This window comes from Pelophylax lessonae, assembly GCF_965119305.1.
Source record: "Pelophylax lessonae genome assembly, chromosome: 2".
Classification (NCBI taxonomy): Eukaryota; Metazoa; Chordata; class Amphibia; order Anura; family Ranidae; genus Pelophylax; species Pelophylax lessonae.
Window position 1 is genome coordinate 160,653,894 of NC_138769.1, and position 22,075 is coordinate 160,675,968.

The 22,075-nt window shown below is 45.2% G+C and overlaps 1 protein-coding gene across 3 annotated transcripts in view; it reads right to left on the reverse strand.

The window, feature by feature from the left end:
• The window catches only part of BCL7B (BAF chromatin remodeling complex subunit BCL7B), a 35,586-nt gene extending 14,347 nt beyond the window's left edge, over positions 1–21,239 (reverse strand). The window contains exons 1-4 of one of the 3 annotated variants that reach the window (XM_082246850.1): positions 20,996–21,239; positions 11,019–11,094; positions 8,834–8,909; positions 5,555–5,707 (exon numbers count right to left, since the gene is read on the reverse strand). In XM_082246850.1, the coding sequence (XP_082102976.1) occupies positions 5,555–5,707; positions 8,834–8,909; positions 11,019–11,094; positions 20,996–21,087 (397 nt within the window). In that variant the 5' untranslated portion in view covers positions 21,088–21,239. Of the gene's footprint in view, positions 1–5,554; positions 5,708–8,833; positions 8,910–11,009; positions 11,095–20,995 lie in introns of all 3 variants that reach the window. The other 2 variants (XM_082246851.1, XM_082246849.1) reach the window with 2 other exon arrangements.
• Between the last annotated feature and the right edge of the window lie 836 nt (positions 21,240–22,075).

Here is a 22,075-nt window from a genome sequence, read left to right on the forward strand (position 1 = left end):
GAACTAATGCGATCGCTCTGGCGATTGCGGCGATACCTCACATGTGTGGTTGGAACATAGTTTTAATTTGCGGGCGCGACTTACATATGCATTTTCTTTTGTGCACGAGCTCATGGCGACGCTTTAAAAAATGTTTTATTCCGATTGATTTAATTTTTTATTTTTAGTACTGCTTTTTTTAATTGCTGTCACAAGCAATGTAAACATCCCTTGTGACAGTAATAGGCAGTGACAGGTACTCTTTATGGAGAGATTGGGGGTCTAATAGACCCCCCACCTCCTCCACTGCACTTCAAAAATGCCAGTTTCAGCATTTTGAATACTTTGAATACTGACAGTTTTTTAAATTCAGCGTCGTTAGCAGCCGAGTAAACCAGAAGTGATATCGCTTCTGGGTTACTACATCGGAGACCCGATCAAAGCCGAATCCGTCTTTGTTCGGGACTCCAACCAGCCGACGGACGTCCCCTCCCACTCGCTGAGATAACGGCCAAGTGGCTGCTGAGCTGCATCAGCTGTTATCTCCTGAAAGCTGACCGACGGCTCTAAAAAAAAAAAAATGGTACTGGGTTGATGCCTGGAGCTGCGGGCATCATCTTGGTAGAACCACTTCTACAAGCCAACGTACAGGTACGACGGTTTGTGGGAAGTGGTAAATAAGAAAGGTTTGCTTGAAAGCCCAAATTCCGCCAAGTTGTTTGTTTTGGATAGACAGGGGGGAGGGGTGGGGGGGAGGTTAAAGCCTCGATTAGGTTTTTATTACCATCGGTTTCCCAAATGGCAAAACCTCCCTTCATATTCTGTCAAAACAAGAAATAATGGGAAATCGCTCCAACGGGGCAAAGACACATTGAGGAAGATTTATTAAAACTGGTACACACAGAATCTGGTGCAGCTGTGCATAGTAACCAATCAGCTTCTAACTTCAGATTGTTCAATTAACCACTTACCTACTGAGCTTTTTTACCCCCTTCCTTCCCAGGTCAATTTTCAACTTTTAGTGCTGTCACACTTTGAGGCTGGGATCACATATGTGTGAATTGAACGCTGGTTTCCCCCGCAACCAATTCGCATGGCATGCGAGTGTGACTGGCTCGCAATGGAGCCGTTTCACACAAGTCTGGGGCGGCCGCGGAGCAGATTGCAAAAGGGTCTTGTGCATGTTTGGGTCCGGTCCGGGTGCAAATTCAGGAAAAAATTCAGACCTGAAATCGATGAACAGACACGCACCGGACCCCGGGCCCGAACCCACGGCTGCACATATGTGAACCCAGCCTGAATGACAATTTTTTCACACAAAATGGACCTTTTTTTTTCACGCAAAATGGTGGTATTTAATAGGCAAACAAAAAAAAGAGCGAAAATTTGGATTTCTTTTTTTTCATAGTTCGTTATAAAATTTTGCAAACAGGTTTTTTCCCCTGATTATTGTGTGCTGATTAGGCTGCACTGATAGGCATCACTGATGGGCACTGGTAGGTGGCACTGGTTGGTCTGCATGGATAATCAGGACACTGATAATCAGGAGCCCTCATTATCAGTGCAAATGTCCCAAACACAAGCCGGTTACTGGCTCTCCTCAGAAAAGCCGATAACCAGCTTGTGTTTACATCCTATGATCAGCTGTCATTGGCTGACAGCTGATCACATAGTAAAGGGCCGCTGTGATTGGCCCTTTACCCCGATCAGTGATCAGCTGAGTCTGAAGGATTTGGTGATCACAGAGCACGCCGCCCACATGCCGCAGGGGGTGCACAGGCAGCGATCCTGGGAGGATGTCCATGAATGGACGTCTTTCAGCTATATTGCAGGTGGCAAGCGGTTAAAGCGGAGTTCCGGGCACAAAATTGATATTTTTTTTTGTGCCCATCCGCTAGTTCGACATCACCTGAAAAGGAATTGGATAGTTAGGTTTTTTTTTTTAAAACTCACCTTGTAATTGAAGATCGTAAATACTCACCTCAGGGTACTTCCTCCCTCAGCGCCGCGGCTCCGCCGTCACTTCCTGTCTTGCGATGATTCCCGAGAGCTGAACGTCATCGCTCCCAGGAATCAATGCGACGGCACCGGCCCCCGCTCGTCACTTCCGGGCGACGCCGCATTCCCCTGCTAAACAGCTTCTGGGCATGCCCAGAAGCTGTTTAGGAATGCGGCGCCGCACCGGAAGTGACGAGAGGGGCAGGTGCAGGCGCATTCTGGGAGAAGAAGACGCGGAAGAAGACGCAGAAGAGGACCGCGCCAGCTTCAGCTGCCCACACGAGAGATGGAAACGCTGTGGAAGAAATTTTATAAGTAAGTATTTCTTCTAAAAGGTAAGTGCGAACCGGGACAGATCAGAGGCTAGCCATTGTGGAATGTACTAGCCCTGACTGTCCCGGGGGTATGTTTGTTGAAAAATCATATCTGTGCCCGGAACTCCGCTTTAAGACATTACACCTGTGCAATTTGTCATGCAAATTTGACAGATTTAAGTTGTATAGCAAGTTGCGCCCTATTTCTGGCAAAGGAACTGTTCAAATCAGTGCACCCTGACTTGCACCAACTTTGAAAAGGTATCTGCTCTATTTTTGGCGATTTCATGTGCGACTTGCATTGACATCTGTTTATGAACTTGCACAGATGTTAGCAAGCCACACCTAAAATCGCACTGACCGGTGGCTTTGAAATTGCACTGAAGTAGTGCGATTTCAAAGCCCCATTTTGGATGAACCGGGGCTTAAACCTAGAAGTTGATTAGTTACTATCGCCAGCTACCAATTTCTCCCATTGTTAATAGAAGGATTCACAGTCTTTACCTACTGACAAAATTTCTTTATTGCCATCACCACACCCCTCACTCCTTGCCACTGGCGTGCGCAGCCTATGTCATTAGGGTGTGCACCTCAAACCAAAGCTCAAACACATGTGCGCGTGTGTATATATATATATTATATATATATACACACACACACATACATATACATATACACACACACACACACACACACACACACATTATATAATATATATATATATATATATATATATATATATATATATATATATATATATATATATATATATATATATATATATATATATATATATATACACATACACACACACACACACATACATACACATATACATATACACACACACACACACACACACACACTTTTATAAATAAATGTAAACTAAAATATAATCTATGGGGACCCTGCTCTAAAGGGGGATCTATGGGGACCCTGGCCGGCTCTATGGGGACCCTGGCCGGCTCTAAAGGGCAATCTATATGGGGGACCTCACCTCACCCTGCCTGCTGTAAGGGGGGATCTATATGGGGGACCTCAGCTCCCCCTGGCCTGTTGTAAGGGGGATCTATATGGGGGACCTCACCCTACTTGCTGTAAGGGGGGATCTATATGGGGGACCTCACCTCACCCTGGCCTGCTGTAAGGGGGATCTATAAGGGGGACTATAAGGGGGATTTAAAACCCCATATAGATCCCCCTTACAGCAGGCCAGGGTGAGGTGAGGTCCCCCATATAGATTCCCCCCCTTCCCTTACAGCAGGCCAGGCAAGGGCAGGTTCCCTCTTACCATTTTTTTCACCTGTCCCCAGGCAAGGTTTTTCTGCAGCACCACAGACCGTCCGTCACCACACTTCAGGGCATGAAGTTCAGGCTCTCTGGCCTCTCCCCCTCCTTTGCTGAACTGCTGTTGCTGTCTGTCCTGTCCTCCTCCTCCTCCTTGCCGCACCACCGGCTTCTTCTGCTGGTTGTCTCCCGTGCTGCACGGCCGCTGCACAGAAAAGTCCCTCCCCCAGTGAACCCTCCGCACCGCACGCACACCTATCTCCACCACCACTCCACAGTGGGCGGCGCCGGCTGGATCGGATTCGGTCTGAAGGCTGGAGCTGAGCATCCGAGCCGCCAAGCTGAAGGCCAGCCGCAGCCAGTGAGCCAGGGGCAGAGCCGAAGAAGAGACTCAGCGGCGGGCCGGCGGCCATGGCGGAACCTGCAAGGAGGCCGAGGGTGATTAGGGTGTGCCTGGGCACACCCGGCACACCCCGTGCGCACGCCTATGCTCCTTGCACATGGACAAAAGGAAAATCTCTTTACAAGAGTCAGACAGGAAAAAAAAAAAAATCTGGCAGAAACTTTTCCACCTGCAGTCTATCAATAGTTGTAAACAGTGGAACCAAATCCATTGATTTAACGGTTTCTCAAAACAGTTATTAGGGTGCTTATGTTATCTTTCAACTGAACTTTCAAGCCATCAAATGACTGGTGTCATAGCTGAGCACATGTGCAGCACCATGGCAGTTAAAGATCAAACAGAGGCGAAGATTGCAACTTCCTTGACAGTAAAGGGTAAGAAGATTAAGTTTTGCTTTAACAGTTTTCATGTGATATAATGTGGTTTCACTTTTCATTTTGGGTAGAACAGTGAAAAACTTATGAGTGTTTGTGCTGCATGCAAGAGCACATCTGCGTTCTTACCAAGTTTATTAATAGATTACCAAACTGCTATACAAAATAGACCAAAAATGGGTCCATATATAGTATAAAACATTACATTTTTCTGTGAATAATAAGTAACACATAATACAGTTAAAGTAGACCCCTATTGTGAAGGTAAAATATTTGAATTAAATTTACTGGTAAAAAGCATGTACCATAATGTGCAAGATCATAATTGTGCTATTCCGTTTGCAAACCTTAGAGCACCAATACATTATATCAGTGAATATGCAAAACTGGTATTTACACAGCTATGCACCACACACACACACACACACACACACACACAGCACTCGACTGTAATATGAAGTAAGGACTCCATGGAGGAGTTCCAAAAGCAGATTCTAATGGCACTTTTCCACTGCATGGTACGGATCGGTTTGGCGCTTTTCAACTGCATGGTACCGCATGGTACCGGTTAGAACGATTCGGTACAGCGGCGCTTTTCCACTACATGGTACGGCTCGCTTAAACAGTACCACCTTGGTTGGGGTTCCAAGCAGGCCGTACCGATACCATATCCCACAATCCTTTGCATGCAGCATTGATTGTTTGTCACTACTAGCCACTGATTGGTCAGAGAATTGTTGTAATCCCACCCACTACTACTTTCGTGGAAAAGCAAACCGAGCTGAGTAGAGCCTATACAGTGCTGAAAGGTGCCGACTCGTACCACACAGTGGAAAAGCAAACTGAGCCGAGCTGGGCCAAGCAGTGCCGAGTGGAGCCGAGCCGGTACTTGAAGTGGAAAAGTGCCATAAGTGGATCGGTATGTTCTTGCACCTTACAATACGATGCCTATTTGGCACTATCATTACAAAGTTCACATATTTATCCCAACTACAGATTAAATTTAATATGTAATTTTTCAGTTATCAAACATACCAATCAGTTTTTCTGTGTTAATGTATACAATTGGTTCATTAATGTGTGTTTGACAGCTGCCCAACCCTCTAACAATGACACAAAGACACAAAAGACAGTAGTGTGATCCAGATGCCGCCCCTTGTTGCCTCTTCACACAAGGTCTCAGGATCACATATTCTTACCAGCCAAGCTCTCCTGTCCCAGGGTTGGGGGCTGAGAGTCAGATGTGTGCACTGGACTGGGAGACTCACTATGTGGGGGGCTTGGGCTGGAGTTGCTGCTTTCTACCTTAGGCTGGTATACATCAGAAAAGGAACTTTGGTTACTGGTCTCATCTGTACATAAAAAAAAAAATATGACACTGCATTAGTTAAAAGGAAAGGATACACTACAGTATATTCATCTCTTAGAGAAAAAAATAAAAACCAAGAGCTGCAGGCTGTTCCTTCCAATTAGAATACAAATACCCCCCCCCCCCTTATCCGATAAGACTGTGATAATATCTGGTTAAACATGTCTGATGTTCTGGGAAGTTGGATGATCTGTCCTAATTGTACCACTCGATGTGTTACCTGCAGTGTTATTATCCTGCATTGGGGAAAGATATATAAGACGGAGGGTTGTTTGTATGTAGGGTTTTGACTTTTCCTTTGCTTTGTTTATTGCCATGATTTAACACTGTTAAATAGCCATTTTCTACATTTGATCGATTGTATGATTCTATTTGTGTCATCTATGCAATAAAACAGAAAAAAGTCAGACGTACTAAAAAGGCACTTAGCCTGTAAAGTAGATCTATGGTCACCCTAAACAAAACACTGTACACTGTCACTGAGGCAAAAAAGCAGGCATGTGGTTGTACCTTTATCTAGCCAACCACAAAAACGATCTAATATGCAAATAATTATCAGAACCTAAAATACCTATAAACACAAACCTCTCCATTGGGGTTAAAGAGGGTCAGTGCACTGGATTGATGGATGCGGGGGGGGGGGGGGGGGGGGGCAAAACTCATCTCTGAATCAGAGGCAGCCATTTCTTACCAAGTACCCCAGGTTTAGGGGCTCATATTGCACTTTACAGCAGTTTTTCTCAACTGGGGTGCCAGGGACTCTGTCACTGGCTACCACTGCAGTCATATTTCATCAACAGTGCCTTCAGGTATTCCCCCAGTAGCTACCATTGCAGCGGATTCATATTCACATGACAGTACCTTTGTTTCAGTTCCAGCAGATGAAGCAGTAAATTAATTTCTTTCTAATGACACTTTTAGTGTTCTGGTGCCTGATGGCACTATGAAGAGACAGCAGTGCAGAATTAGATGATCATGTCTATTCTCTCAGGAAAGTATGATGAGCTGGGGCATAACACTGACTTGTAGCAGAATTAACAATTAACACCAAATTTATGTTTGATCTTGCCACCTAACACCAATGCAAGATTAATCTGACCGCTGAACACCAATGCAGGTTTAATCTAGCCATTGAACATCAAAACAAGTTTAACACACCAAGTGAAAAAGTGCAAGTTTTTGTTTTTTTCATCTAATTTGTATTACGTTAATTTTGCACAAGCGAACACCAATGCAACTTTATTCTTGAAAATGAATACCAATGCAGATTTTGTTTTTAACTTAACACGAATGCAGATTTATTCTTGCCACTAAACGAACACAGTTGTCAGTGCATGCCTTTCCTCACCGTTATGTTTAATCCCCAAGTTGAACCCAGAATTGAGTATTTTGTTCATCTAAAAACAAGTCTAGATTTCCTAAAATTTCCAATTTTTTTTTTTTTTTTTATAATTGTATGTACAACTTACTGATCACACTAATGTTCTGTGTACTGCAGTCCAAAAATTATTTTAGGGTTTCCTTGAGATCTAAAATAATTTTGAAAAAAGTGTTCCTCGAGAGTATAAAGGTCGGGAAAGGCTGCTCTAGGAGATGGGTAAAAGGTAAGCTCCTATGTTTATCCTTCATAACAGATATGCAAACAAATGTACAGTATCTTTCTTGCAAACCCTGGCAACAGTGATCTATTGTATGTACAGAGTTTTCAATACATCCAAAAAACATGTTATTACATATTAATAAAGACAATATAAACAAAACCACAAGATCTTTTCTCATAAGGGAATATGTAAAGGACGATTGTTTTCAAATGCTTATCCTCAGCAATAGATTGTGTATAAATAGTGGGTGAAAGTGTTGTGCTGCCCTTGGACTAAACATGGAACTTTCAAATCAATAAATTGCAAAGACACATCAATAAGCAAAGTGCATAAGCCAAATAGTTGAACAAACGTGCATATATCTGAATAATAAATGACTATAAAAACAAATTCATAATAAACTCATTTTCATAAAGTGCCAAAGTGCAAGAACAAATCTAGAAAAGTAAACCGTGCAAAAGTATATCACAATGTGTTTATTAAACAATGAAATCGGAATAAAACAAGCCCTGGATGTGTAAACAAATGTGTCTCTTCACATCTGTAAAGTGCGCCGTGCAAAAATAGTAAAAAGAAAAAAAAAAAAAAAAAAACGTCAATTGGATGTAAATAAATCCTTAATGAATGCTCAAGTGAATCCCTTCACCGAAGTGTAGAAAATTCTTATAGGGTGCTCTTCTTGCTTTCCTGTGTTCTCTATATTCTCACCTCAATGTAACTTGAAAAACGCATATAGAATTAGCCCATCATTGGATTGGTCATATTAATTTCCGCCACTAGATGTCCTCTGTGCATAGATTTCCCATCCAATGTCAGCCCTATCACTGGCTGCTCAGCTCACTTGCCACAGTTCAGATAAAAAAACATCCAGCGAGCGCTCACAAACATTCTGTTCGTATCCATGATGACGTCACTTCCGGAAGCCTCTGTCTAAACCCTACACGTTACGTCACGATCATGTGACTTCTTCAGGGAATTAGGTGAATTCAGGGGATTATTATTCAGATATATGCACGTTTGTTCAACTATTTGGCTTATGCACTTCACTTATTGATGTGGTTTTGCAATTTATTGATTTGAAGGAACCATATTTACTGTTTAGTCCAAGGGCAGCGCAACACTTTCACCCACTATTTATAGCTGCTCTAACGTTTTACACTATATGATCCCTAAAACAACTCAAATGTATTATAAAAATCCTTTTTTAGAGAGTTTTCTGTGCCCAGAACAGGCAATTTACAGGTTTACTTTAACGTAAAAGTGAAAAAATCTAAGCAATTTAAATGGAGCTTTCCAATTGGCCAGTGAAGGCAGCCATCACAATTTTGAACCAATGAAGAAACTTCTGAATCAAGGCCAGGTTTCTGCCTCCAAGGAAGCTTGCCATCTCATATTTGGACTACAGTCAAACATTATGACTAGTCAGATGTGAAGTAATATATAGTACAATTACTGACGACATGAAAGAATCTTTGTGGTTTCTGAGTAAAAGAGAAAATTAATCTTACCCTGAAATTCCAGCAGGAGAGAGTTGTTGGAGGTGGATGAGCTGCCCCGAGATGTGTTTCCTTTCACCTTCTCTTTCTGCAAATGGAAAGGTTTAAATCGATTTGTGAATATGGAAGGCAAACTATATAAGAAGTGTAGTGAGAACTTTGTAGCACATAGGACATTTGTGATTATGATTGTACTGTTCAGAATGTGCTGTATGTGTAGCCACACAGATTATTGTGGATTTCATGGGATGTTCTTTAATGGAAACTGCTCTTGGGAAAACATGGAGATGTCTATTACTGCCCTCTACTTCCCAATATGCTAGTTATCTGGTTGTCATGCTGAGCTTCTTTTTCTCTCTTTAATGCTTTCTGACCCAAAACAATCATGAAAATAAGGACCTCTGACAGTTCAAGAGGTTTCAAAGCCAGCATAGCTGTTCCATTACTCAGAAAATACTGAAACCCAGAGGGTCCGCATTACAGCCAGGCAACAAGTATTTTGCAGGAGGTTAGAAATTGCAGTCCAATATATTTTCTTATTGGCCGGCCCCCAAACCCAATCCCCTTTTGCTGGCCAATTGGTTGCAGCTTTGCTGTCTAGACTATACAATGCAGGGCCAGCAGCCCTACACTGTACATGAGGATGCCAAGTGCCCACCCACAATTCAGGAAATCACACACATTTACTTCTCTGTAGACACCCTTATGTATATGGTACAACATGGTAACTACAAAGTATCATTGAATGGCACTGAACAGATTGATTGTCCCTTTATTATCTGTGACAGGACAGTAAATAACAGTAGACACTCCTATATATAAGCTATCGTCATTCAATAAAGTCAGGGCTTGACAAATTTTCCTGAAATCTAGGAGCCAGCTAAAAAAGTTAGAAGACTTTTTTTTTTTTTTAAAACAAACAACCAAGCTTTATTTCCAAAAAAATAACATACTAAATTTACACATAAGACGACTAGAACCCCACTCTCCTCTATAGCGCAATCGGATGGAAACAGACCACTGCAAGAGGGACAGGACACCTCTTGCAGTGCACCCCAGGCGCCAGGTCGCTAATTCTAGTCGCCAATGCGACCTGGCGCCCAGGGTTTGTCGAGTCCTGAATAAAGTCACTATTTTCCTTAAGTTAGCTTCCCCTGAAAGAAGAAGTTTAAAAGCACTTTTATACGGGTTTGTTGTTTTAAGTAGGTATTAGGGAAGTTATATTCCCTGTGCTGTTTATTTGCCTTACCTTGTAATGATGGGCTCACTTGCAGTTTGCAATGTCATGGTTTATTAGATTCCCCTATGTTCATTGTTTGCTACAGCTACCTTGTCCCTAATTGCCAAAGGGACAAGACAACTTCCTGTTCCAGATCACAGTATTTGATGCATGCGTTGCCATCCGCTCAGCTTTACATCACAAATGTGGGATGCTAATGTAATACAAAACCATCTCAAGTTGCATAGTAAGCTCTCTGTGAGTGCTTTGCCTGCTTGTGTCTGATCTAGTTTGCTCGCACTTGCACCAGCACTAGACTAATGCTGGCCATACACTAGCCGAAATATTGGACAAACTCATTTTCGAAAAATGAAAACTCAGCCTTGAGAGCAGACGATCGTGCCATCATGTAATGGCTGAATTTCGAAAGATAAATCGTTCAATGGACATAAATGAATTCAGTTTGTCACATATACCTAGTGCAAGCAGGTCAGCCGAGAAACACATTAACCTTTCAATTTATCCTTCGTTTATCGTTCCGGCAGATTTTCAAAAGGGTTCCTTCGATTTTTCGGCTCTGAAAAGTTGAAAACTATTTTCTATTTGTGCCCATTATCTGGACGAAAAATGGACGATCGGACCAAATGACAGCTTTTCGAACAATTTTTTGGCAGGTGTATGGCCAGCATTAGACACCCACGGATTGTGAGATATATAGTTTCATCACAGGAAGTTTCAGTTCTCAGACTACAGACAGAGATCCTGCATTAACCTGTGCAGTGCAATATCGCATGCCTCATGTTTGAGTACAAACAGAAATAGCTGACACCGAAATGTGACAATTTGCTGTACTATAGACTGTGTCAACAAATGACACCATGAAATGACATGATTAATGCCCATCGTATGCAGGTGAAAAACACAAGGTGCAGGTAGGAAGGTTTACAATGCATTTACCATACGATTTACCATACGTACATCTCTGCCATCAATTACAGGAACCCATTTAAAAATCCGTAGGGAGGTGTCCCCAACTGTCACCCATTTCTTCTCCCTGCAGGAAAAGCAAACATAGTCATATATACTAAACTTAAACTATACATTTCATTGAACAATGCTAGTATTATAAAGGAGGGGAAATTGCAAGTTTCTTGTTTATCTCCTTTAACAGATTTGTTATTCAGATGCAGTGAATAAACTTGCAAGTCTTCAGAATGAAATCTGCTAGAAACATGGAGGTCACTTGTCCTTGTGACAACCACAGAGGGAATTTTCACATATTTTGTAAATATGATGGAGCATATAAGCTACTTGTGCTACATGTACTGCATTGGGTGATATATAAACTGGATTTCTTGCTGTACAGCAGCATTCTCTAGCCATACTGGTCTAGGAGGAGAGGGGTAGTAGCAGCAATAGGATGTCATTTGGGGGGCAGCATGTAAAGTGCACACAAGAAAATCCATGGCTTTACTTTTGTAATGTGCTCAGGATATGACCAGTGGGGGGTTCCTACAAACCTGTGGATCAGGAGGACCTGCCTGTAGGAAAATGCCATCCATAAAACCATCCATTTTCATATATTTAACCCATGTGTGATTGTCTGGGGGAAACAATCTTCCTCTAAAAAAACGTGTGTACATTGTTTTTTTTTATTTTTGAGGGTGGGTTTTTGTGGGGGGTACTAGAACCTCTAAAAAAAAAAAAAAAAACTTTTGAGGTTTATGTACGGTCAGTTCTCTCTTCCACGGGGTAACAGGTGGCGTGAAGAGAGATTAGAATCTGACAGGGTTTTATTGCTCTGTGACCCCACAGGGGAGATCTCTCCTCACTTCTCCCCTGGTGGTGCCACCTGGGACATGGACACAGACAGCAATAATAAACAATTATTTTGTAGAGTGTAGAAAAATGAGAACCTCTGTCACAGCGGGAGTTGGGCCAGGGGAGGAGCAGCGGCGATCGCCGCTACTCTTCCCCGATCGTCTTCCCCGATCGTCGGGGAATCCAGTTTGGAGACCCGCCCGCTTGTGTAAACAAACAGACAGTGACAGATTGCAGGGTTCAGCATAGCTGAACATGCGATCTGTCCCTGTGTCACTCAGTCACCTCCCCCCACACACGTTAGTAAGCACCAGGCATACATTAACCCCTTCCTCTCCAATAAAATTAACCCCTTCCCTGCCAGTGTCATTTTTACAGTAACAGTGCATATTTATAGCACTGATTACTGTAGTAATGTCACTTGTACCCCCAAAAATGTCAGTCAAGGGTCCGATCTGTCCGCCGCAATGTCGCAGTCCCGCAAAAAAAAACAACAAAAAATGCAGACCACCGCCATTACTCGTTAAAAAAGAAAAAAAAACACCAAAAATGACAGAAATCTTTCCCTTAGTTAGTAAAAACGCAATAACTTTTGCGCAAACCAATCAAAATACGCTTATTGTGATTTTTTTTACCAAAACATAGGTAGCAGAAAACAAATTGGCCAAAAATTTTAAAAAATTTTGATTTTTACATTTTTTTGGGGGGGAACTTCATATAAAAAAAAAAAATGTGAAAAATATTGTTATTTTTTCAAAATTATCGCTCTTTTTTTGTTTATAGCGCAAAAAGTAAAAATCGCACAGGTGATCAAATACCACCAAAAGAAAGCTCTGTAGGGTTAGAACCTCTGTCAGATTGTATAGCTGTATGTGGACCCATGGGAGAAATGTAATCTAAATGTTTTGTAGCTTCTCCTCTGCTATTTGCTTTGGATCTCTAAGGACATTTCCTATGTTACCTTGCTGCCTGCACACTGATTCCTGTATTGACTTCTCCTTCTGACTCCTCTCAGCACCTCTGTAGTTGAGAAGGCAGGCTCTGTGAAATGGGTGACACAGCAGTGCCTACTCACAGGACATAGTGAATACATGTCCCAAAATTCAAGGAAGAAATGTGCAGGGAACGTCAAGATCTTTCAGATTAATCGGAGTAGGCTACAAATAACTGAAATACAAGGTGGAAATGAAAAAATAATTTTGTATTTTGACCATAGATACAGTTTAAGTTACATTTACCCACTCCCTGAGTCTTTGACTGGACAGCAGAAAGGCGAGGGACAGACCAAAGAGCTCAGCTCTGTCACTCTGCTCTCTCTTCCCATCAGCATGTTCCTTGTGCTGCTTCTCTCTTCCAATCTGAGCTCTGCTGTACAATGACCGCACAAGGCTGACACCATCAAATTCAAGTACTTACATGGCTTACATTTCAATAAATACATTTAAGGATGCATTAATGAATTAAAAAAAAAAAAAAAAAAGAAACAATTTCAGTCTCATATCTGGCTGGAGTTCAGAATCAGGGGGGCCCTTGTACCCCGAAACAGATCAGGGCACAGAGGGGGCTAATCCTTCCCTACTCTATACGTAACAAATAGTTTTTTGTATACACTAAAGATATTCATCCAAAAAACCTAAAAGTCAGAGTTACTACCTGATAACTCCCTTTCCAGGAATCCTCCAGGACGGTCACGGGAGAGAGATAAGCACAGATAGGTTTAAAAAGGCCGCCCACTGGCTGCCCCTCAGTCGTATAAAAATGACCTGGTCAGCAAAGGCTAAGAGTCTGATAAATCTAGTTAACAGTTTCCCATTAGCAATGGTGGGGGTCCACCGTCCTGGAGGATTCCTGGAAAGGGAGTTATCAGGTAATAACTCTGACTTTCCCCAAGTCATCCTTCAGGACGGTGGATACACAAGACCCCCAACGATGCATACCTAGGGTGGGACTACCGCTTGCAGGACCTTACGACCAAAGGTCAGATCTTGGGTGGAGACCAGATCAATCCTGTAGTGTCTCACGAAAGTGGAGTCACTAAACCAGGTGGCTGCTCGGCAAATTTGCTTGATGGATGTCCCAGCCTTTTCCGCCCAGGAAGTAGCTACAGAGCGAGTGGAGTGTGCCTTCACATCTGGATGACTTGTCTGGATTTGGGTCGAGTAGGTTTTAATTATCGCCATCTTAATCCATCTGGCTATAGAACTTTTAGATGCAGATTTTCCCTTGTTAGTGCCTCCGAACAATATGAAGAGGTTGGACACCTTCCGACGGGTTTAGTGACCTCCAAATAACGTAGGACGCACCTCCGGATGTCCAGTGTAGCGAAAACATCTTCTCCCTGGTTAGAAAGATTCTGGCAAAAAGATGGAAATACCACTTCTTGTGATCAATGAAATGCCGATGCTACTTTAGGTAGGAACAGAGGGTCTGTTTTGAGTACCAGCTTATCTGGAAAGATCATGAGGAATGGTTATTTTTATGGACAGGGCTTGTAGCTCACTTATGGCACTTTTCCACTGCAAGTACCGGCTCGTACTGGCTTGGCTCTACTCAGCCCTGCTTGGCCCGGTTTGCTTTTCTACTGCTGGTACCGCATGGTATAGTGTCGGAACGGTTTGGTACGGTACGGTATAGGTTTGCTTTTCCACTAAAGTAGTACTAAGTTAAGTGGGTGGGATAACAACGGGGTGGGTGGGATTCTCTGACCAATCAGTGGCTAGTAGTGACTGCATGCAAAGGATTGTGGGATATGGTACCAGTTTGGTACCTGTTGGAACCACAATCGAGTAGGTACTGTTTTTTCAGAGCCGTACCGTACCGTTCGGTTCCATGCAGTGGAAGAGCAAACCTATACCGTACCGTACCGAACCGTTCCAACCCTATACCATGCGGTACCAGCAGTGGAAAAGCACAAAAGCGTGCCGAACCTTTGCGGTTCCATGCAGTGGAAAAGCACCATTACACGCCTGGGCGATGTGATGGCAACCAGTAATACTACCTTACAGGTGAGGTGTTTAAGGGATGGTTCCACTAGAGGTTCAAAAGGATCTCTGCTGAAGGCCTTGAGCACCAATGAAAGGCCCCAGGGGGCTTCCCTCAGGCACTTGCTGCGAAGGGTTCTCTCAATGGATTTGAAGTCTTTTGACTAATGGTAATTGTTGATCGGCATGTCAAGGAATACTGATAGGGCAGCCCCCTGGACCTTGAGGGTACTCTCTGCAAGCCCGGCTTCTACACCCTCCAGGAGGAAGTCTAAATAGTACTTATCCTCTGCAGACTTCTATTTTTGGACCGCATTTTTGATTTATAGTATCTTCCACATTTTGCCGTAAATCTTCCTCGTTTCTGGCTTCCTACTTTGTAGTAGGGTATCTACCACCTTGGTTGAGAGTCCCTTGTCTAGCAGCTTGCTCCGTTCAGGATTCATGCTGACAGTTTCAAGGTTTGGATTTGTGGGCGATAAGCTCCTGATTGCGATAGTAGATCGTTGTGGCTCGGTAGGATCCAAGGGTCCTTTTTCGCCATCTTTTTCAGAGGTGTGAACCATGCTAAAAGAATCAATCTTATCCCCTCTAGCCGAATCTTCCTGATTGTCCTTGCAATGAGTTGGATTGGTGGAAATGCGTAGGCAAGGTTGAATCGTCAAGGGAATCCCAGGGTGTCTATCCCTAAAGAATCCTTTTCTCTTTTCAAGAAGAAATAATTTGCTACTTCACACCGCAAGTGCTGCAGTATTTATTTTTTTGTTTTGTCTACCACCACTGCAGCTTCCTGTCTTTTGGGCATAGAGCAAGAAAAAAAAAAAAACAGACAGAGGGGAGGATCTATCAGACTTGAGACATGCATGAAAGGCCCCCCAACCAAAGCAGCTGCCCACCCACATCCTTCCCTCTACTTACCATTGCAAGGCTGGGGCCTGGTTCTGCAGCCTCTGGTAGGGGGGCTAGGTCCCCTGCCATTAGGACCGCCTGGAGGGAAAGGAGCACACCAGCCTCTCCTGAAAAGCGCCGCCACCATCTTGCAGACGGCCTATATATAAAAGGGAGAAAAGGGGAAAGTAGAGAGGACAAGACCCAACCCGCCCCTCACTCAGCCGCCGGCAAATCCTTGCAAGGGAAGGTTCCCCAGTGCTGGCCGCAGCTTCTTCTCTTACTCAAGATGGCCGCCAGACTACAAAATGTCACTTCCGCTGCGCAAATCGGCAACATGCTGGCTTGCTGCATGAGAGATCCCCAGCTCCCTGGAGCCCCTCGTACGAGCCCGAGTAGGGTGGGTGGCGGGCAGCCTAACACAGGACCTCCAGCTGTCTGGTAAGTGCCTCTGGGCTCCTCACACTCCCACACTTGATCTGAAGCAGGGGTGAGTGGAAAAAACCTTGAGGGGGAGCCAAGCACCCCCTTCCCCTGCCACTACTACCACACCCCCTGGTGCAGGAAAGGCAAGGAGGAATCAGGAGAAAGGAGGGAAACCACAGAGCTTTCCCCTGGGTATCCTCCATCCCACCCCAAGGGAGCCTGGAACTGGCTGTCTCACCAGTTGGATACAGGCAGAGGGAGGAGGTGTCCTATCTAGGACAAGGTAAAAAAACTTAACTGGGGATGAATGTCATCTTCAGAGCTCATGCTTGCAGGACAGGAAACAAGAATGGTGGGCGGCCTTTTTAAACCTATCTGTGCTTGTGTTTCCTGCAGGAGAAGGAGCCTATCTCTCTCATGTGACCGTCCTGGAGGATGACTTGGGAAATGTAAGTGTGACAGTGGAAGGGACATCTAACCCCAACCTGGTTTATAACAAACTATGAAGAATGTTTTTTTATCTTCAAAATTTTCAATCTTTTTTTGTTTGTTTAGCAAAAAATAAAAAACCCAGTGGTGAATAAATACCACCAAAGGAAAGTTCTATATGTGTGAAAAAAAAAAAAAAAAAAATGATAAAAATGTAGTTTGGGTACAGTGTTGCATGACCGTGCAATTGTCTTTCAAAGTGTGACATCACCGAAAACAGAAAATTGGCCTGGGCAGGAAAGAGGTGAATGTGCCCTGTAGGCAATTGGTAATCTCTGTGTTTTACCTGAGGCCAGTCACTTCACTGGGTATATGGAACAGTTTATAACCACTTTAAGCCTGGGTTCACACATGCAATGTCAGACATTGCATGTGATTCGCATTGCATTGCTGTGCAGATCACATGCGATGTCTGTGCAAATGCGTATTCAGCCATACAGTTGTGTGGCTGAACTTGCATTGGATTCACACAAAAAAGGTGCAGGTACCTTTTTTTTCCCCCCCCCCCACACTGGATTCTGATCGCATGGGTGATCACACCCATGTGATCCAATTCCTGCCAAATTCACAGTTCGCACTGCGATCTGATCTGGGGGTGTCATTAACTTTGCATTGACACCCACAGCTGTTCGCAGCGCTCAGCGTGAACTGCCTGCGGGGGGGGGGGGAGATGTGATGTGGGAACCTGCAGTAGAATTGCGCTGGTTCCCACTTCGCATATGTGTGAACCTAGGCTAACAGTTTCAAAAAACAGTTAGGGTCCTTTCACACGGGCGCAACCGCCGACGGAGTCCGTTCTGCTCAGCGAGGGATCGATACGCTGATCCCCGCTGAGCAGGCAGATGACAGCTCCATCTACGCTCTGTGTGCAGAGACGGAGCTGTCAGATCCCCGCTGTTCTCTATGGGGAGATCGGATAAAAACTGATCGCCTGTCCTTTCTCATCTGATCCGATCCTCCAGACGGATGGAAAATAGGGTTTCCATCCGTCCGGATTTCACAGACAGGATCGGATCTGAGAGCAGCGGGCGTCAGTGGAAACTTCTCCGCTGACATCCGCTGCCCCATAGGGATGCGTCAGCACTGACATCCGCTGCCCCATAGGGATGCGTCACCGATGACATCCGCTGCCCCATAGGGATGCCTCACCAATGACATCCGCTGCCCCATAGGGATGCCTCACCAATGACATCCGCTGCCCCATAGGGATGCCTCACCAATGACATCCGCTGCCCCATAGGGATGCCTCACCAATGACATCCGCTGCCCCATAGGGATGCCTCACCAATGACATCCGCTGCCCCATAGGGATGCCTCACCAATGACATCCGCTGCCCCATAGGGATGCCTCACCAATGACATCCGCTGCCCCATAGGGATGCGTCACCAATGACATCCGCTGCCCCATAGGGATGCGTCACCAATGACATCCGCTGCCCCATAGGGATGCGTCACCGATGACATCCGCTGCCCCATAGGGATGCGTCACCGATGACATCCGCTGCCCCATAGGGATGCGTCACCGATGACATCCGCTGCCCCATAGGGATGCGTCACCGATGACATCCGCTGCCCCATAGGGATGCGTCACCAATGACATCCGCTGCCCCATAGGGATGCGTCACCGATGACATCCGCTGCCCCATAGGGATGCGTCACCGATGACATCCGCTGCCCCATAGGGATGCGTCACCAATGACATCCGCTGCCCCATAGGGATGCGTCACCGATGACATCCGCTGCCCCATAGGGATGCGTCACCGATGACATCCGCTGCCCCATAGGGATGCGTCACCGATGACATCCGCTGCCCCATAGGGATGCATGGAGCATCCGATCAGGTCCACCTGAAAAACTGACAGGCGGATCGGATCGCCCGTGTGAAAGGACCCTTACATTCCGGCGTGCTGAGAATGCTAACTGACACATTTGCTTGTGCTTTCAACCAAACTTTCATACCATCTAATGGCTGGAGTCATAACTGATCACGTGTGCAGCACCATGGCAGATGAAAATCAAATGCAGACTAAGATGGCAGTTTCCTTAGCTGTAAAGGATAGGAGGGTTTAGTTCTGCTTGAAAAATGCACTAAGGGTAACACTCATAAAGCTACATGAGCTACTTTGGTACATTTGTTGTGCATACAGCAACTCACAAAAATGCACACAAAAAAGACGCACGATTTGGTGTTCACAAAATGCTCAGGTGTGAATACAAGCCTCACATTGTCCTAAAGATAGAACAGGAAGTGAGAGATAATCTCCCCCAAATGAGGGGAAATTCCACCGTCTCACAGCTCTTCCAATAACAGATTCCCCTTTGGATGACCTTTTCACTAATATTCCTGTAACCCTTCTAGGTGCTCATTTACTCCACATCCGATACACAGATCAATGGAAGAACACATTGACAACAAATGTGCTTTATGTGCCGTGTTCACAGTATAACGCTGCATTCATGTGCATTCCTAGCATGTTGAGAATGTCGCATTCATGGCACGCTGAGAATGTCGCATTCATGTGCATTCCTGGCATGCTGAGAATGTCGCATTCATGTGCATTCCTAGCATGCTGAGAATGTCGCATCCATGTGCATTCCTGGCATGCTGAGAATGTCGCATCCATGTGCATTCCTGGCATGCTGAGAATGTCACATTCATGTGCATTCCTGGCATGCTGAGAATGTCACATTCATGTGCATTCCTGGCATGCTGAGAATGTCGCATTCATGTGCATTCCTGGCATGCTGAGAATGTCACATTCATGTGCATTCCTGGCATGCTGAGAATGTCGCATTCAGGTGCATTCCTGGCATGCTGAGAATGTCGCATTCAGGTGCATTCCTGGCATGCTGAGAATGTCGCATTCAGGTGCATTCCTGGCATGCTGAGAATGTCGCATTCAGGTGCATTCCTGGCATGCTGAGAATGTCGCATTCAGGTGCATTCCTGGCATGCTGAGAATGTCCCATTCAGGTGCATTCCTGGCATGCTGAGAATGTCGCATTCAGGTGCATTCCTGGCATGCTGAGAATGTCGCATTCAGGTGCATTCCTGGCATGCTGAGAATGTCCCATTCAGGTGCATTCCTGGCATGCTGAGAATGTCGCATTCAGGTGCATTCCTGGCATGCTGAGAATGTCGCATTCAGGTGCATTCCTGGCATGCTGAGAATGTCCCATTCAGGTGCATTCCTGGCATGCTGAGAATGTCGCATTCAGGTGCATTCCTAGCATGCTGAGAATGTCGCATTCAGGTGCATTCCTGGCATGCTGAGAATGTCCCATTCAGGTGCATTCCTGGCATGCTGAGAATGTCGCATTAAAAAAAAAAGAAAGAAAGAGCGGATTGAGCTGCGGTTCACAGATGTGAAAGTAGGGTTATTTTGTGACACTTCAATATGGTAAAAAAAAAAAAAAAGACAAACGAATAAACAATGTGATGTATTGTAGCCAGGACCAGGGGTGGGCAGGAGGGAGCTGCCCTGGGCACAGTGGTATCATGTGAGATGGGTGGGGGTGCTCACATTTTTTAGGGTGGTGGGAGGGAATTGTTGCTGTCATACATGTTACGGGGGCATCGTTTGTCATCTTAGCCCTGGGTACTCGATGATCTTGTCCCAGCACCACATCATACTTCCTCTACACATCGCACAGGGGTTTTAGTATGATGTGGATGAACCCTAAAAGTTTTGAATTCTAAACTGGTGACAATAGGCATCAGAACCAAATGGAAATCTGTCTTATGGGGACACAACAAAACGAAGACTGGCTCTAGAGTTCCCCTTTAAGAAAGCTGCTATCCAGGTGCACCTGGTGGCCTCTGCCCTTTACAAAGAACGATGGCTGGTCTACTGATCTGAGAAATGTTTTTACATCGAATAGAACGCATCTTTCTCCATACAGGACCCACACACATACATGCTGGTGACGTAGCAAGCATAAGTCATGACGTCACCAGTAAACATCCCAGCAGAATCAGACAACTTTCCCTTCTAACTGCATCTCTCACCCATCTCCATGGCAACCCACACTAGACCCCTTTCACAGGCTTAGCGATCTCTCAAGGCTCTCTTCGTCCAATCACCGAGCCCCTCCTGCCGCTCACTTCCACCAATCCCATCACTACCCCTAGACACGCCCTTGTCCTATTGAAATGAGACACTGACAGCTCAGCCCTGTAAAAGGGGTGCCTGACAGGCTGTTAGCCACGTCACTCAGTCGCTCCTCCAATCAGCACCTCCCTCTCGGTAAGTTATTTGCCGGCTCTGGGAGTCCCAATTTACATGAGCGACTCTTCCCTTCCAGGAGTCTAGTGGAAGGCACTACCCCCGAGTCCCGAGTAATGCTCACCATCTGCGGACCTTCTCGATGGCCGCCATCACTTTCTTGATGTCATCTTTGGCCCGGCTGCGGGTCTCTGCCCTAACTGAGCGGCCTGACATTTTCTTCTCGGCACCGCTAGAAGACGCCTGGATAGGCGTGGCTTTAGAGCACTCCGCCAGTGACGTCGCGGGACGAGGCGCACGCCTCTGGAGATAGGACTGGGCGGGAAGTCTCACAAAGTTGTCTGTTCTTCCTGCTGAGTGTAACTGTGTCCGAGCATGCGCAGTACATACCCTTCTAGTCTGCCAAATAGTTTTGTAAGAAGGCAGGACTGATAATAATTAAAGGAGGTGGAAACCAACTTCACTATTATAGGCTTTTACCATGTTCATGGTCTTTTTTAATTCATTTTATATTTACAGCTTTCTTTTACCACCTGCCTACTGGACACTTTTACCCCCTTCCTGCCCAGGTTCATTTTCAGCGTTCTCACATTCTGCACTATGGGCACTGATGAAGGTGGTACTGATGAGGCTGCACTATGGGCACTGGTGAAGGCGGCACTGATCAGGCTGCACTATGGGCACTGATGAAGGTGGTACTGATGAGGCTGCACTATGGGCACTGATGAAGGTGGTACTGATGAGGCTGCACTATGGGCACTGGTGAAGGTGGTACTGATGAAGGTGGTACTGATGAGGCTGCACTATGGGCACTGATGAAGGTGGTACTGATGAGGCTGCACTATGGACACTGATGAAGGTGGTACTGATGAGGCTTCACTATGGGCACTGATGAAGGTGGTACTGATGAGGCTGCACTATGGGCACTGATGAAGGTGGTACTGATGAGGCTGCACTATGGGCACTGGTGAAGGTGGTACTGATGAAGGTGGTACTGATGAGGCTGCACTATGGGCACTGATGAAGGTGGTACTGATGAGGCTGCACTATGGACACTGATGAAGGTGGTACTGATGAGGCTTCACTATGGGCACTGATGAAGGTGGTACTGATGAGGCTGCACTATGGGCACTGATGAAGGTGGTACTGATGAGGCTGCACTATGGGCACTGGTGAAGGTGGTACTGATGAGGCTGCACTATGG